General features: G+C 46.2%; 1 protein-coding gene across 1 annotated transcript in view; it reads left to right on the top strand.

The window, feature by feature from the left end:
- LOC148518717 (uncharacterized) overlaps window positions 1-12,383 on the top strand; it is a 32,658-nt gene extending 20,275 nt beyond the window's left edge. The window contains exons 6-16 of the mRNA XM_088477138.1: window positions 1,510-1,658; window positions 1,757-1,942; window positions 2,038-2,175; window positions 2,521-2,715; window positions 3,040-3,262; window positions 3,393-3,598; window positions 7,577-7,640; window positions 7,816-8,012; window positions 9,248-9,306; window positions 10,719-11,103; window positions 11,902-12,383. Of these exons, the coding sequence (XP_088333264.1) occupies window positions 1,510-1,658; window positions 1,757-1,942; window positions 2,038-2,175; window positions 2,521-2,715; window positions 3,040-3,262; window positions 3,393-3,598; window positions 7,577-7,640; window positions 7,816-8,012; window positions 9,248-9,306; window positions 10,719-10,926 (1,625 nt within the window). The 3' untranslated portion in view covers window positions 10,927-11,103; window positions 11,902-12,383. The remainder of the gene's footprint in view (window positions 1-1,509; window positions 1,659-1,756; window positions 1,943-2,037; window positions 2,176-2,520; window positions 2,716-3,039; window positions 3,263-3,392; window positions 3,599-7,576; window positions 7,641-7,815; window positions 8,013-9,247; window positions 9,307-10,718; window positions 11,104-11,901) is intronic.
- Window positions 12,384-14,046: the final 1,663 nt, after the last annotated feature.

Here is a 14,046-nt window from a genome sequence, read left to right as displayed (position 1 = left end):
CGCTCGCACTAGTAGATAGTGTCGCGACGGCAGGCGCTCTCTCAAATTGCCGATCACAGTGCCATCAAATAACTGGGAGGGGCTTGCGCGCTGCAGCTCCACCTACAGCCAGCCCAGGCAGTGTCTCCTTACAAAAAAAAAAAGTAATAGTGTTAGCTGCTCGCCGGGCCGTCGGAGCAACGGGCAGGGGGGGTTTCTAGGTACTCGGAACCCCCCCTGCGTGCGCGGGTGGCCCCCATACACTAACGATTGGGGCAATTTGCTGATCCCCACATGTCTGGGTCGGGGATCAGTGAAATCCAACATGTTAGGCACCCCCCCGGGAGGTTAGGTTTAGGCTAGGCGAAGGGGGGGTTAGGGTTAGGCACCCATGGGGGGAGGTTAGGGTTAGGCACCCCCCCAGGGGACTTAGGTTGAGGCACTTAGAGGGGGGTTAGGGTTAGGCACAGGGGGGAGGTTAGGGTTAGGCACCCCCCCGGGGGACTTAGGTTTAGGCACTTAGAGGGGGGTTAGGGTTAGGCACTTGGTGGGAAGGTTAGGGTTAGGCACCCCTAAGGGAGGGTTAGGGTTAATGGGTAGATCGGGATTTCCTCCTGTGTCGGGCAGCCGCTGTTGGCCATGTGGCCGGTGGTAAATTATACTGATTCCTGTACCAATGTTTATGGTGTTGCTGTAGGACAAAAAGCTCAAATAGCAAAGCTTATAACTTCACTCTGGGGGTTAATTTACTAATCCTTGGATGGAGATAAGTAAACGGAGATAAGGTACCAGCCAATCAGCTCCTAACTGTCATGTCACAGGCTGTATTTGAAAAATGACAGCTAGGAGCTGATTGGCTGGTACCTTATCTCCGTTCATTTTATCCCCATCCAAGGCTTAGTGAATAGACCTCTTAATGACTTAACCAATCTGCAGCCTGTACATAGAATATCTGTTCATTGGAGAGCAGACAGCCAATCAAACCATCTCTGGCTACAAGATATAAATCATCCAGGTATAAAATGCCTCTTATGTCCAGATGATAGTACTAACAGCTTGTTGGAAAGACTTTAAGTATAAATATTTCAGAGATTTTCAATAAATGAGTTAGTTCAGTAATACACATGTACTGGCAATACAGTATTGTCAAAGTACAAGAGACTTTACATTGTCTAAAAAAATTAACAATAAAATAGGCCTACAGTTCACAATGTTATTTGCATTAATTCGGTGCCTTGGTCATCGAAGCTTTTATCAATTAACCGATTTGCTCAGAGGGGCTTCCAGGACACATTATGTACATGCAGTAATATGCAGTGTTGTAAAGTTCTTTCTGAAGGAGCCCAACTGGAGTTTTTAATTCACCTGCATTCTCGCTCTATACATGATTGTTCTCCGTCCTTAACCATCCTCTACTTACCCCTTGTAGATGCCCTCCAATTATTACTTATCCCTTCCCACCTGCTTTGTACATACAGCATCTGCCTACCTCTCCTCTCACGCCTCACTGGATTGTATTTTTCCCCATAGTTTGGAACAGGACAGATAACTGTGAACAGTTTCTAAATTCCCTTTTGCTGTTTGAAGATTGGCTACAGGCTGCCCAAATAATAGCGTCTCTCCGAAACCCATTCCAGACCCTTCATAAAGAATCTAAGCTGACCCTGAGGAAGTATGAGGTAATAAGGCAATGTTTAAGCCTTCCACCATTATACATATAACACTTTTCTAACCATTCTGCCCTCCATTTTTTCCCCATCCTGCTTGTGAAATACAGGTTCTCCTGGGGGAGATGCAAGGGAAGTTGTTGGACCTGGAATCTCTGAACACGCAGTACTGGCGACTTACACATACTTGTCACCAGACGTTGCTTCCCAGTGTCCTTCGGAGTAGAATGCAGGAGGTTAACATGTCCTGGTGCCATCTGCAGAGGGAGACAGAGACTGTTCACCAGGCTTTGAAGGTATCTCACTAGTTCCATTTAGGATTAAGGGAAATCAAGATAAATATGTATGCGGTAAACACATTATTGAAGACTTTTTACTTGTCTTCTTATAGTCTAGGGTCCAGAAGAGAGAAGAATTTGATACTGACCAGGAGGACATGAAGCTGTGTCTGACTGAGATGGACCTAGAACTGTCCAGTGTAGAGTATATCTATAGTGGCAACTCAACTGAGAAGATACAACAATTAAAGGTGCAAGAAATATCATAAATATATTTACCTTGTTCAAGTAATTGTTTATCTAATAGTATAGCTAATTTCTTCATTATTGATCATTCATTTCATGCATGGTGCAGTCATGCATCACTTGCTTGCATTTAATGCACCACCCATAGCAGTTTCTTTAAGCCACAGTAAGTACTGTAAGTAAAAACAGAGTATGCAGTAATTATTATAGACATCAATAATACCATTGTCATATCTAGCACTGTTATCTTTAAATAACGGCTGTACATTTTAATTGTAATACTAGTTATTTCTTACAGCATTGCCAGAATTAATATTACAACTCTAATGATGTTGACGGGTGATTTTCAGGTCTTCCAGGAGGATGCGTGGAGCAACATGAAGCGAGAGGAGTGTCTCCTAGAGCGAGGAGACCTGCTGATAGACAACAGTGACCCCCGAGATGCTGAGACCCTGGAGGAGGAGATGACGGAGCTAGGCTCATACTGCCAGGAGATTTTCATCCGTCTCTCCCGTTTCCAGAAACGCCTTGTGAGCACCAAACTGGTATGTATGTTCCCTGTAGTTCTTGGAGGTGGGAGTTTGAGACACAGGGGCATGAGTGAAGCAGCTCACAGCGGTAAAGGCACCATAAACTGGAATTACTGCTGTAGTAACCACAATAGAACAGGTCCATGCATGTAATTAATGTGCTCACACATTGACCATGCTTTAAAAAATGTTGGCTGTTGGATTTAGGGTTTCCCAATAAACTGCTGCCATATATTCTCTTCTCTACAGTTTTGACTAACTTTCTTGACTCTGCCCCCCTCAAGCAAATTAAATAGTATATACATATGGATGAACACAATTGCTTTCTTTTCCCTGAAGGTGTTTGAGGATGACTTTCTCGATAGTAATATTGAACATGCATCATCTGGATCTTCAGATGTATTCCTAGACCTGGACATTGACCAGGAAGAAGATTCAAGCGCACCTTGCATTCCTGCTACCAATGTAGCATTGGCTGCTGAGCTAGACTGGGACCCACTGGGTGATGTTGGAAGATCTAGTTCTCATGATGGACAAGAGTCCTTCTACACGGCAACGTCAGGTGTGTGAGGGTTTGTCTGTCTCGTATTCCTCTCATCTTCCATCTTCCACACGTGTTCTTTTATTAATGGTTATTAAACTGATTCAACTCATTGGGAAGTATAACACTGTATCTACCTTTCCCCCAACAGCTCCCTGGAATATTTTTCAGAGGAGTGAGGGATCCCAGAGCAGCTTTAGCTCAGATTTTGGGGTCACTTCTTCAAAACTCAGAAGCCATGAAGACCAGGAACCTCCAGCAGATGATTTGACCAGCCATACTCAATCTTGGGACAATTGCAGCTTAAAGACGACCCAAGAATGGATGCACAGTCAAGGACAGATTGAAGATATATCAGTAAATGCACATTGGTTTCTCCTCATGTCTTAATGTCCTTGTGCCTTGGAGCACCAGTCGTTAATCAACCAGTGGCTGTATCTTTGTGGTACTGTTGGTCTGTTATTCAATATAAACCTACTGTAGCCAGCTGCTTGCGAAGTCAAAGAATACAGGAACATTTCTGCACTAGACTCATGGATATAGACCAGAGGTTTCCAAACTCAGGGCCTCATTCAGACCTGCTCGCAAGCTGGTGAGGGCCTACGCACGCACAGCGCTCACACTGCACGTGCGCAAGCCCCGGAGCGAGTGACAAATGCACTCGCTCTGGGGCTCACTACAAAAGGGGCGGCTGTCAATATTGATCGACAGCTCGCCCCATTTTGTAGGCTGGGTAGGGGGGTGGCCGGACAAACGGAGGCGTTCCTGAAGGAACACCTGCCGTTTGTAGGCGGCCCTACTGACATCACCAGTGATGTCAGTAGGGTGCTTCCTGCTCTGTTAGAGCAGGAAGCAACCTGGGGCTTGCGGTAGATGATACCCTACCGCAAGGGTCTCGTCACAAGCCGCGATGGTCGAGACCATCGCGACCATCACCTAGTCACTCGCTAAAGCTGTGGGTGGTAACCCACAGCTTAGCGAGCGACCAGGAGGCCGCCTCTCAAAAGAAAAGCGGCCGCCCTCATTCAGAGCGAGCGCTCGCATTTTGCGAGCAGCTCTGAATGAGGTCCTCAGTCTTTTGATTTAACCATCTGTGCTCAACCATAGATATCCTTAAAACATGGAGTGTTAGAGTGCCTTCTGGACCGAGTTTGGAAACCTCTAGTGTAGACATTCCAGTGGCCATCTAACAGTATATAATTGTGAATGGTGGACATGAAAGATGAGTGAAGATAAAGGGGTTGATGCAAAGTTGAATAAATGTCTGTTTTGAGAACAGATCTTGTGTATTTTAGCACCACGCATGCTCTGTAGCTGAGCGTACACACAGGGCCATAACTAGGGTGGTGCGACATGTGCCACTTGGCACAGGGCACCGCAGGGCAGGGGGCGCTGTTTGGGCCTGTCAATTTTCTGTTTATAATCATTGTCACATGTAGCTTTCTCTTATTTTATTCCGGCATCTCCTGCTGCTCATATCTCCTCCCTGGCTGACTCCACCTTCATCTGGACACCTCCCCAAGCACCTCCAGTCACATCCTCCTTTATTTAACACACTCATTTCAAAATACTGTCATACCCAGGACTCGAACCCATCACCTCTGCATAATTATTGTGTATCATCACTGCAACCATTGGATTCACAATGTATTTGGCAGTGACATCTAGATAACAGTGGTACATAGGGATCGGTACCTCTTCAGCATTGTATGGGACAAATCAGATTTGTCATGCCCCTTCCCCATGAAGCCACGCCCCATTTTCAGATGCGCATCTTATGTCCCTATTTGAAAAATGAAGGGGGAGGGGGGTGCCAATGCTCTTTCTGGCCCAGGGCACCGAAAGTCTAGTTACGGCTCTGCGTATACATCTATTGGCAATTCTGAGTCATATGGATCTCAGTCACATTTCCACTTGCAGCTGAATGGGCATAACTAGGTGGCAAAGGGGCTAAGGGTTCATACGAAGACTAGGCTTAGTGTAGACGCAACTGCGGGCTATGTTGATTGCGTGTACACAGAGTCTGATTCCAGAGGTATCTCTTGCACCAAGCATAAGACTGGTGCATGTGCACGCTGATAATTATGATTGTTATTAAACCAAATTTTATGGATGGGGCAGTCGCACAATTCTGCATGCGGGTGAATATTCGCATTTAGAATGATCTTTGCACACTATAGGCCTGATTCAGAGGTGGACGCAATGCCCGTTGCTGCTGCGATTCTGAGTACAGAGGATGTTGTGAGAAGTTAAGCAGATGTCTCAGCCCCCGTCTCTTGTACAGAGGCGTTCACCGCCAACTTCTCAGATCCGCCGCTTGCGTACAAACAGATGAACATTGGTCGCACCATCATACCTCTGAGCAACCCTATGGGTGCTCAAAATGCCCTTCAAAAGTAAGGCACCGGGGGCAGAACACCTGCGTAAGGAGGAGACGCAGGCATGTCGCAACTGGTTTAGGGGGTGTGTTACACCCGTTACCTCCCCCCAAAGGGTTGCTGTCTGTCGATCACTCTGCATCGTAATCCACAGTAAAACTGCTGTCTGAAGACCATCGCGGCACATGGGCATTGTGACTCTGACACCTCTATATTAGGCCCAGTGTGAGAGCAATTGTGCACAACGTGTGTGCGGCTCTGAATCCGCTCCGGAATGTGAAGTGCAAAATTTTATGAGAATTCTATCATTTACTACCTCTAGTTACCCTCTTAAAGTGAATGTTTTGGTCTCCACCTCAGTCTGTTAGTAATCATAGAGGTTTGTGTACTAAGCCTTGGAGAGAGATAAAATGGATGGAGATAAAGTACCAACCAATCAGCTCCTAAAATTTAATTTTTCAAACACAGCCTGTAAAGTGACAGGAGCCTGATTGGTTGGTACTATTTCTCTCGTGTGTCTCTATTGTGCCTGTAAGATACTGTGTCTGTCTGTACTAAGCCTTGGAGAGAGATAAAGTGGATAGTGACAGGAGGAAAGAGCCTGATTGGTCGGTACTAACCCTCTTCACTTTATTTCTCTCCAAGGTACATAGTCAAATTAGAGTTACTGTACACAGGGCCTGATTCAGAGCCGCTCGCAAGCGGCTTGATGTTTCCCCCTGCACATGCGCCGCGTCCGGCGTGCGCATGCGTGAGCCCCGCTGAGCGACTGAACTTCAGTCACTGCGGGGCTCGCTACAAGACGGGGCGGCTGTCGATGGTGAGTGACAGTGAGGTGTCCCACAGCTTAGCGAGCGGCCAAAGAAAAAAAAACGCCCATCAGACCCTGCGCGCTGCCTCCGGCAACAAGCGGGTCTGAATCAGGGCCACATTGTGGAGTATTTACATGCATTCTGTTACATTTTTGTTGTGTAGTTAGTTTTGCAAATTCACCTTTTTGCCTTTAGATGCATTGGGAAGCCCACAGTGATCACTGAAACACTAGTGTACATGTATATCAAACATGATTGCTTGTGGCATGTGATATAAGTTTTTACTGGTGTATTTTAATGCAAAACAAAACCCAGGATTAAGTGTGAGGACTTAAATAGACAACTGAAATGCCCTCTGCATGCTCAGCCCCACCGCAGAGATGATGTATGTTATGTGACCTGATCCATTATAGTATTACACTTTTATATAGTGCTAACAAAACCAGAAAAGTAGCAAAATATTGGCGGAATTTACCCTGGGGCCCAGTCATGTCTGCCAGAGGTTACCGTGTGTCTCTACTGTGCCTGTCAGTTACTGTGTCTGTCTGTACAAGTGTTTATAACCTTGGATGTCTCTCTCCCTGGTTGACTGTCTAGAGCAGGGTTGGGGAACTTTTTTTTCTGCAGAGGGCCATTTTGATATATATAACTTTATTCGTGGGCCCGATGCAGGCCACGCCCCCTATGTGTGGTGTCACCCGGGGCCACAATCGCCAGTAATTACAGCAATGCCTGGAGCATCCTGAGGGTGCTCTGGGGAGCTGTAAGGGCAGCGGTGTGACCGTCTGAAGCGTCCTGAGGACGTTCCAGGCGGCACTGCTGCATAGATTCTGGCTGCAGTGTGCCATTACAGGCACTCTGCAATCCAGATGAGGCTATCAGAAAAAAGCTCAGAGGACCAGACCAAATGATTTGGGGGCCTTATACGGCTCTGGGCTGGAGGTTCCCCATCCCTGGTCCAGAACCTCAGTGTCACTAGCTGTTATTTCCCCATTCTGTCGCTCTGTGTATGTCTGTGTATGTGCTGTCTGTCTGTATTTGGCTCTCTCTCTGCCTAGCTGTGGCAAGTTTTCCTGGAGATTTAGTGTTGTCTATCTGTGTTCCAGTCTGTTAGGTGTATAATGAGGGTTCTCTTCCTCTTGTAGTCTTTGCCCAACTCCTTGCCAGGAATGGAGACAGGACGAGGAGAAGACGCCATCTGTTGTCCTGGTGAGTGCCCTGCACCTCACACCAAGCATACAATGCACAGAATATATAGAACACATCCTATTGTGCTGTGCAATGATAGATCAGGGTGGTTTTGTAGAACCATAGACTAGCATTGCATCTAATTTGCTGAATGTCTGTGTTTGATGACTTGATACACAGTTACGCTTTGTTTTAGTTGCCGTCCCAATAGAAGAGCCAGATTCGGCGCTCAGAATGGATGGTCCCCTCCCAGCACCTGGGCATTGCTGGCATAACCCTGCTGAGGTGGCGCCAGTGGCTTCTGATGCACAGGTGATTGGCAGCCGGTCACACCATACCTGCCCTGGGCATAGAAGACGGCAGGGAAAGAAAAAGCGGATGGTGATGACTCAGGTAAGCGACACTTTCACAGAAGTAACTGCTGCAGAGAACGTGCCTCTTATATATAGATTCATGACAGATATTACTTTTATATTTAAGCAGCCTACTGTGTTTAAGTCCTAAAGATAGAAAGAGACAAGGGGGGGGGTGTAGGCATGGATTTGTTCATATAGGTGAGGGAGGAGCTTATGAGGTAGATGTACTAAGCCTTGGAGAGTGATAAAGTGTAGAGAGATAAACTACCAACTAATCAGGTCCTAACGGTCATTTTTTAAACACAGCATGTAACATGATAGTTAGGAGCTGATTTGTTGGTAGTTTATCTCTCTCCACTTTATCTCCTTCCAAGTCTTTGTACATCTCCCCCTTAGTGGTGACCCGTATTTATTATCAAGCGTATTTTTAATACAGTTGAGACGTAATAATTAAGTCCCAACTCGCCGGAACAGAGCTTTCCAAAAAACCTAATTCAGCCTCGAAACAAAGTGATAGCTACCGTTATCACTTTGCCTCTGGGTTTAGATTTAACGAGTGTACTGCACATGAGTGGCCATCGGCCTGCAGATGGTTCAGTGGGGGGCAATGGAAAGGGCTACAGATAGCTACATGTAAAAATGTGTCACATTATATAATAAGTCCCGATCTCCACCAACTCATAATCATAACTAGTACAAATCTGCATTTTAAAATGTGCCTTCTCTGCACTTCAAGCTCTGCTAGATGTCATTGTGATTTTACACTGCACTGCAAAACTAGCTGCATCTAGACAGGCCCTCTTTCCACTAACCCCTCCCACCAGTTGGTGCAAACTGCTCCTCACTCCACTAACTCCTCCCACCAGTTGGTGCAAACTGCTCTTCATTCCACTAACTCCTCCCACCAGTGGGTGCAAACTGCTCTTCATTCCACTAACTCCTCCCACCAGCTGGTGCAAACTGCTCCTCATTCCACTAACTCCTCCCACCAGTGGGTGCAAACTGCTCTTCATTCCACTAACTCCTCCCACCAGCTGGTGCAAACTGCTCCTCATTCCATTAACTCCTCTCACTTTGGTGCAAACTGCTGCTCCTCCACAAATGCTGTAATCCTGCTTCCTTTGGCAGTAACCTAGGAGCGCCAGCATAATTTGATGCATGTGACGTCACCAAAGGGTGTTTTGCCCTTTATAAATAACTTCCACAGAGTGTAGGCGACAGGGTCACTTTACTATTGATAGTCTTCTCTTATAAATGTTCTTTCTGTTGCAGAATGTGAAAAGGAAGATTCACCCTTCAAAGCAAGAGGTCTCAATTCTCATGGAGAACGGGTAAAGATCCCACATTCTAGTAGAATTAATGTATAGTGATCAGAGCCGTAACTAGACTTTTTTGTGCCCTGTGCCAGAAAGAGCATTGGCGCCCTCCTCATTTTTCAAAGGGACATAATGCACCCTAAAAAGGGGAATGGCCGCATGGGGAAGGGCCAAGGAAGAGATAGGAGAGGCCAGGAGATACTGGGGATAAAATAAGAGGAAGCTACAAGTGAGAATGATAATAAACAGAAATATGACAGGCCCAAACTGCTCCCCCTGACCTGTGGTGCCCTATGCGATGGCACTGGCCGCACTACCCTAGCTACAGCCCTGATAGTGATTGCCACAGGTGTTAAAATGATCAACATAAATTATTATATAGAGTTAGGAGAAAACTTTTTACTTTGTACAACAGGTTATATATCGGTAACCATATTGCATACCCCCAAACACTGCAATGTAAGAATGGAGGAAGATCACCAGGACTTTCCTTGCCCATCACTTTTGCAGGTGCAAATCTGCTTGACCTCAGTAGATGTGGCTGAGACTCAGGGGGAATGTCTGTCAAGGAAACAAGTTCTACTAAACAATTATCTGGGGCTGCACCATCTATGTTATTGCCCAGATTACAGGCAGACCGTGAAATCATCCCGCCTCCTGGTCCCCTCACAAATTCACACTCTCTTACCATAAATAAAACAGCTGGTGAGGAAATTAGCTGTAATATGTCCGCCCACCCGATGAAGTCCTAATATTCACCCAATGTATTTTGTACATAACAGATAAAGTAAAACAGGTTTTAGGGATCAAACCTTCTAAAGAGGACAAGTGGAGGTGTTACCCATATCGGCCAATCAGATTCCAGCTATCATTTTATAGAATATACTACATGATAGCTAGAATCTGATTAGTTGCCATGAGAAACAATTTCCCTTGTTCTCTTTAGAAGGTATAAGTATCCACCTTTATAACACTTTTGTTAATTGGGCTTGTGTAAAATTATGGGAGTAAAATATTTTGGTTAAATAAAAGGGACTGTCCTAAGTAACCTGTTACCAATGGGAGCCCTCTGTGCAGGGCTGTAACTAGGGTAGTGCGACCAGTGCCATGGCACAGGGCATCGCAGGGCAGGGGGCGCTGTTTGGGCCTGTCAATTTTCCTGATTATTATCATTCTCACTTGTAGCTTCCTCTTCTTTTATCCCCAGCATCTCCTGGCCTCCCTTATCTCTTCCCTGGCCCTTCCCCATGAGTCCATGGCCCTTTATCAGTTGCACTAACTTATGTTCCTATTTAAACAATGAAGGTGGGGGTGGGAGTCACCAATGCTCTCTCTGGCACAGGACACCAAAAAGTCTAGTAACGGTTCTGCCTCTGTAGGTCATCTGTGTGTTCAGTCAGTAATCGCCAGTTCTCTTCTCTTGGCAGGGATGTCATGAGGCCTCACAAAACCTCCCACAGTTCTCCGGGCTGCCTGTGGCTCTGGATCAAGCGTTTGGCCTCCTTATTATTATTCCTGTTTCTGCTTCTCGGTGGCTCACTCCTCATCTTTCCACTGGGTCGGTCCAGCTGCTCTTCGCAACGGTTTGGCTGGTCTCTAATGCTCACCTATGTCAATGGACCTCCACCAACGTAAGACAGCAAACGTCTGAGGAGCCAAAGACTTCTAGGACTGATACATCAAAATGAAGTTGCTGGGGAGACATGCCTCCTGCTCACAACCCAGCAGCTTGTGACCCCGCAGGGAATGTGATTACCTGGATGGCCAACTAGAAGTGACAGTAGTGGACGGTACAGTAGTTGTTCCATCCAGGTGAATAACCAAGTGAAGAATGAGTGAAATACCGAGTCATCACAGGAAGGGAAGGAATTTAGTGAGCAAGTGTGAATATTAGTGAGTGAATGAGTTAGCATTTAAGCAAACAAATGAATGAATTGGTGAATGATTCCACAAGCGTGGCTGTGAGTGAGTTAGCAGGACCGCAACCCTGGGAAAATGGAGGTGAACCAGTGAGAAAAAAACACTGTCAGGTTCATGCATAAAAATGCTCGACTGTCCCAGGGGGTCATAGTTATGGCTGCAAGAGAAAGACCTCAGTGATTGTTGGGGCATGTTAAGTAGGAATTTCAGTGACAGAGGGGTATATGTACTAAGCCTTGGAGAGAGATAAAGTACCAACCAATCAGCTCCTAAAGCTGGGTACACACTTGCCAATCCTTCGGCCGATGTGTATGCACTGACATAACTGGGCCGGTGGGTATTTAAATTTACCCATCCAGTTGAGATGTCAGTCACCAACGGTCCCTATAACAAGTGTACGGGCTGTCGGCGAATCGCCAACACACAGGCAGACGTGCCGATATAGCTGCTAAATATAGATCAGCTATGCTGCAGGGCAGATGCAATATGTATGTGAATGACGTCACTCACAGACATATTGCCTGTACACACCAGTGGATGCACTACAGATATATCGCCCGTTCAATGGAACAGGCAATATATCTGTCAGGGTGTACCCATCTTTACTGTCATTTTTCAAACACAGCCTATAAAGTGACAGGAGATGATTGGTTGGTACTTTATCTCTCACCACATTATCTTTCTCCAAAGGCTTAGTACATCTACTCTCAAGACAGATAAACATGCTGAAGTTTGACCAGCCGTGGTATCTGTGGTGACGTCAGCATGAAACGCTGAAGGAAATGACATCCTCAACAAAGGAAAACAGCGGGGGCAAGGTGAGCATCTGACTGCAATGTCAGCCGTGTCTTCCAGGATGACAGAACGCCCATCCGCAGAGCATGTATAGTCACCCTGAGCATGACACTGAAGTTATCGTTATTTCATGGTCTTCTCAGTCACCAGATGTGAACCCAAAGTTTGCCACAACCATCCACCAGGCGTCAGTTTCCTCTGGATCATGGTGTTGTTTCCCATAACTCCCGGTAGACCTAATCTGGAATTGTGTAGCCGCAAGTGGTGACCTCATGCAAAATTAGGTGACAATTACATTCTTTGAGCATTGCCTGTAGCTGTACAAATTAGCACACGTGTTGTATAAAGTTTATTTATTAAACTGACAGTTAATAATATTGAGTGTCTATTATTGAAATGTCCAGTTATATAAAGCCCCGCCACACGCTTTCTGGGGAAAATATTGGCAGCCATTTTGTTTCTACCCATGTGTAACTAAATCCTCATGAAGATGACTTACTTAACGATGTACAAATTAATAAGTTTAAACTTTTTGTATTAAACTCTCTGCTATGAGTGAAACTGTAAAGCAGTGGCGTAACAAGGGTATTTGGAGCCCAGGGCAAGTTAAACAAATGGAGGCCGTCCCTCCAAGTAGGTGCGCGAACGCCAAAAGAGTGGGCGTGGTCACATGGTGCAAGGGGCGTGGTCACTGAAAATGGGGGCGTGTCAACATGACACACCACCATTTCTCATCACTCTGGGCACATTTCTTTCCATTCCGTATGCACCTTAATGCCCCAAGTAGTAGTGCCCCTCTTACAATGCCCACTGTAGTAGTACCCCTTATGCAATGTACCCAGTAGCAGTGCCCCCAGTAGTGCATCCTTATACAGTGCCTCCAGTAGTGCCACTTATACAGAGCCCCTGATGCAGTGCCTCCAGTAGTACCCCTTATACAGTGCCGCTAGTAGTGGTCCCCTATGCAGTGCCCTCACTAGTGGTCCCCCCTATGCAGTGCCAGTGCCCCTTACATATATAAGGACAAAGACACACACACAAAAACCCCAACACTTACTTGAATCCCCGCTTCTGCGCCCGCTGCCATCCGCTCCTCCGTCCTCTCGGCCCGCTCTGTACTATGGGAGAGACGTCACCCTCTGCGGGAGGCGGAAGGTGGAGCTCCCCTAGATATGCCACTGCTGCAAAGTAGCATTATAGTCACTGACAATGTGGGACTGAGTGACAACATTTACTGCCTAACTAAATAGGTTTTAATTGCAAATTTATGGGTTTACATAGGTTTCTTTGTTGGGTATATTATGCAATATTTGACTCCGCTCTAATACCAGCTATATACGCCCGGCATCCTTGGTTGATCAACTGGGTCACATTAAAAAAAATATGTTCCTGGTGTGGGTTCACCACAATCAATCAAATGTGATCCAACTCGATTGGATATAATAATGAATAGTGAGAAAAGATGCACTGAATGGCTGGCACAATGGCTGCCATCTGCATATGTCTGGTTATAAGAACACCTACAAGTGTAGGAGCCCATGCCTGCATCTAGCTGTTCAGTGTGTAGTCTGAATACCGGTTTCCATATTATTCATCGATCCGACTGTTTTGGAAATAGTGCCAAGCAACAAAATCACAAACGCTCAACTCTGCCCATCAGCAGAGATCACCAAAGGAAGAGCAGAGATAGCAGCAGCAATGATAGCTGAGCTCACTGGGTCCAGTAGCAGAACCTCTCTGTTTTTGGTGTAACTACCCCTCAGCACTAACCTGTCGTTTCCCACTGATTTCCCACTGGTGTACCTGTGTGATATCAGTGGGAAGATGATGATGTGGGGTATAGGGCAGAGAGCTGATGTGACGCACAGCCATCACCAACTGCCGCCCGCATGCCACATTCAAATGTAAACAACAGCCATGGTCAGGTGCCCACTGTATGGCCGGGTATGTAACCCCAGCGCACGGCAATATCACTGGCATTTCCTCAGTTGAAGCTGTCGCTGACGCATGAGAAAGGCCTCACAAGAGAGAGCGAGTTTT

This window comes from Taudactylus pleione, unplaced genomic scaffold, assembly GCF_031769625.1.
Source record: "Taudactylus pleione unplaced genomic scaffold, aTauple2 ptg000199l, whole genome shotgun sequence".
Lineage (NCBI taxonomy): Eukaryota > Metazoa > Chordata > Amphibia > Anura > Myobatrachidae > Taudactylus > Taudactylus pleione.
The sequence above is the reverse complement of the archived record's forward strand: the minus strand, read 5'-3'. Positions and strand labels throughout refer to the sequence as shown.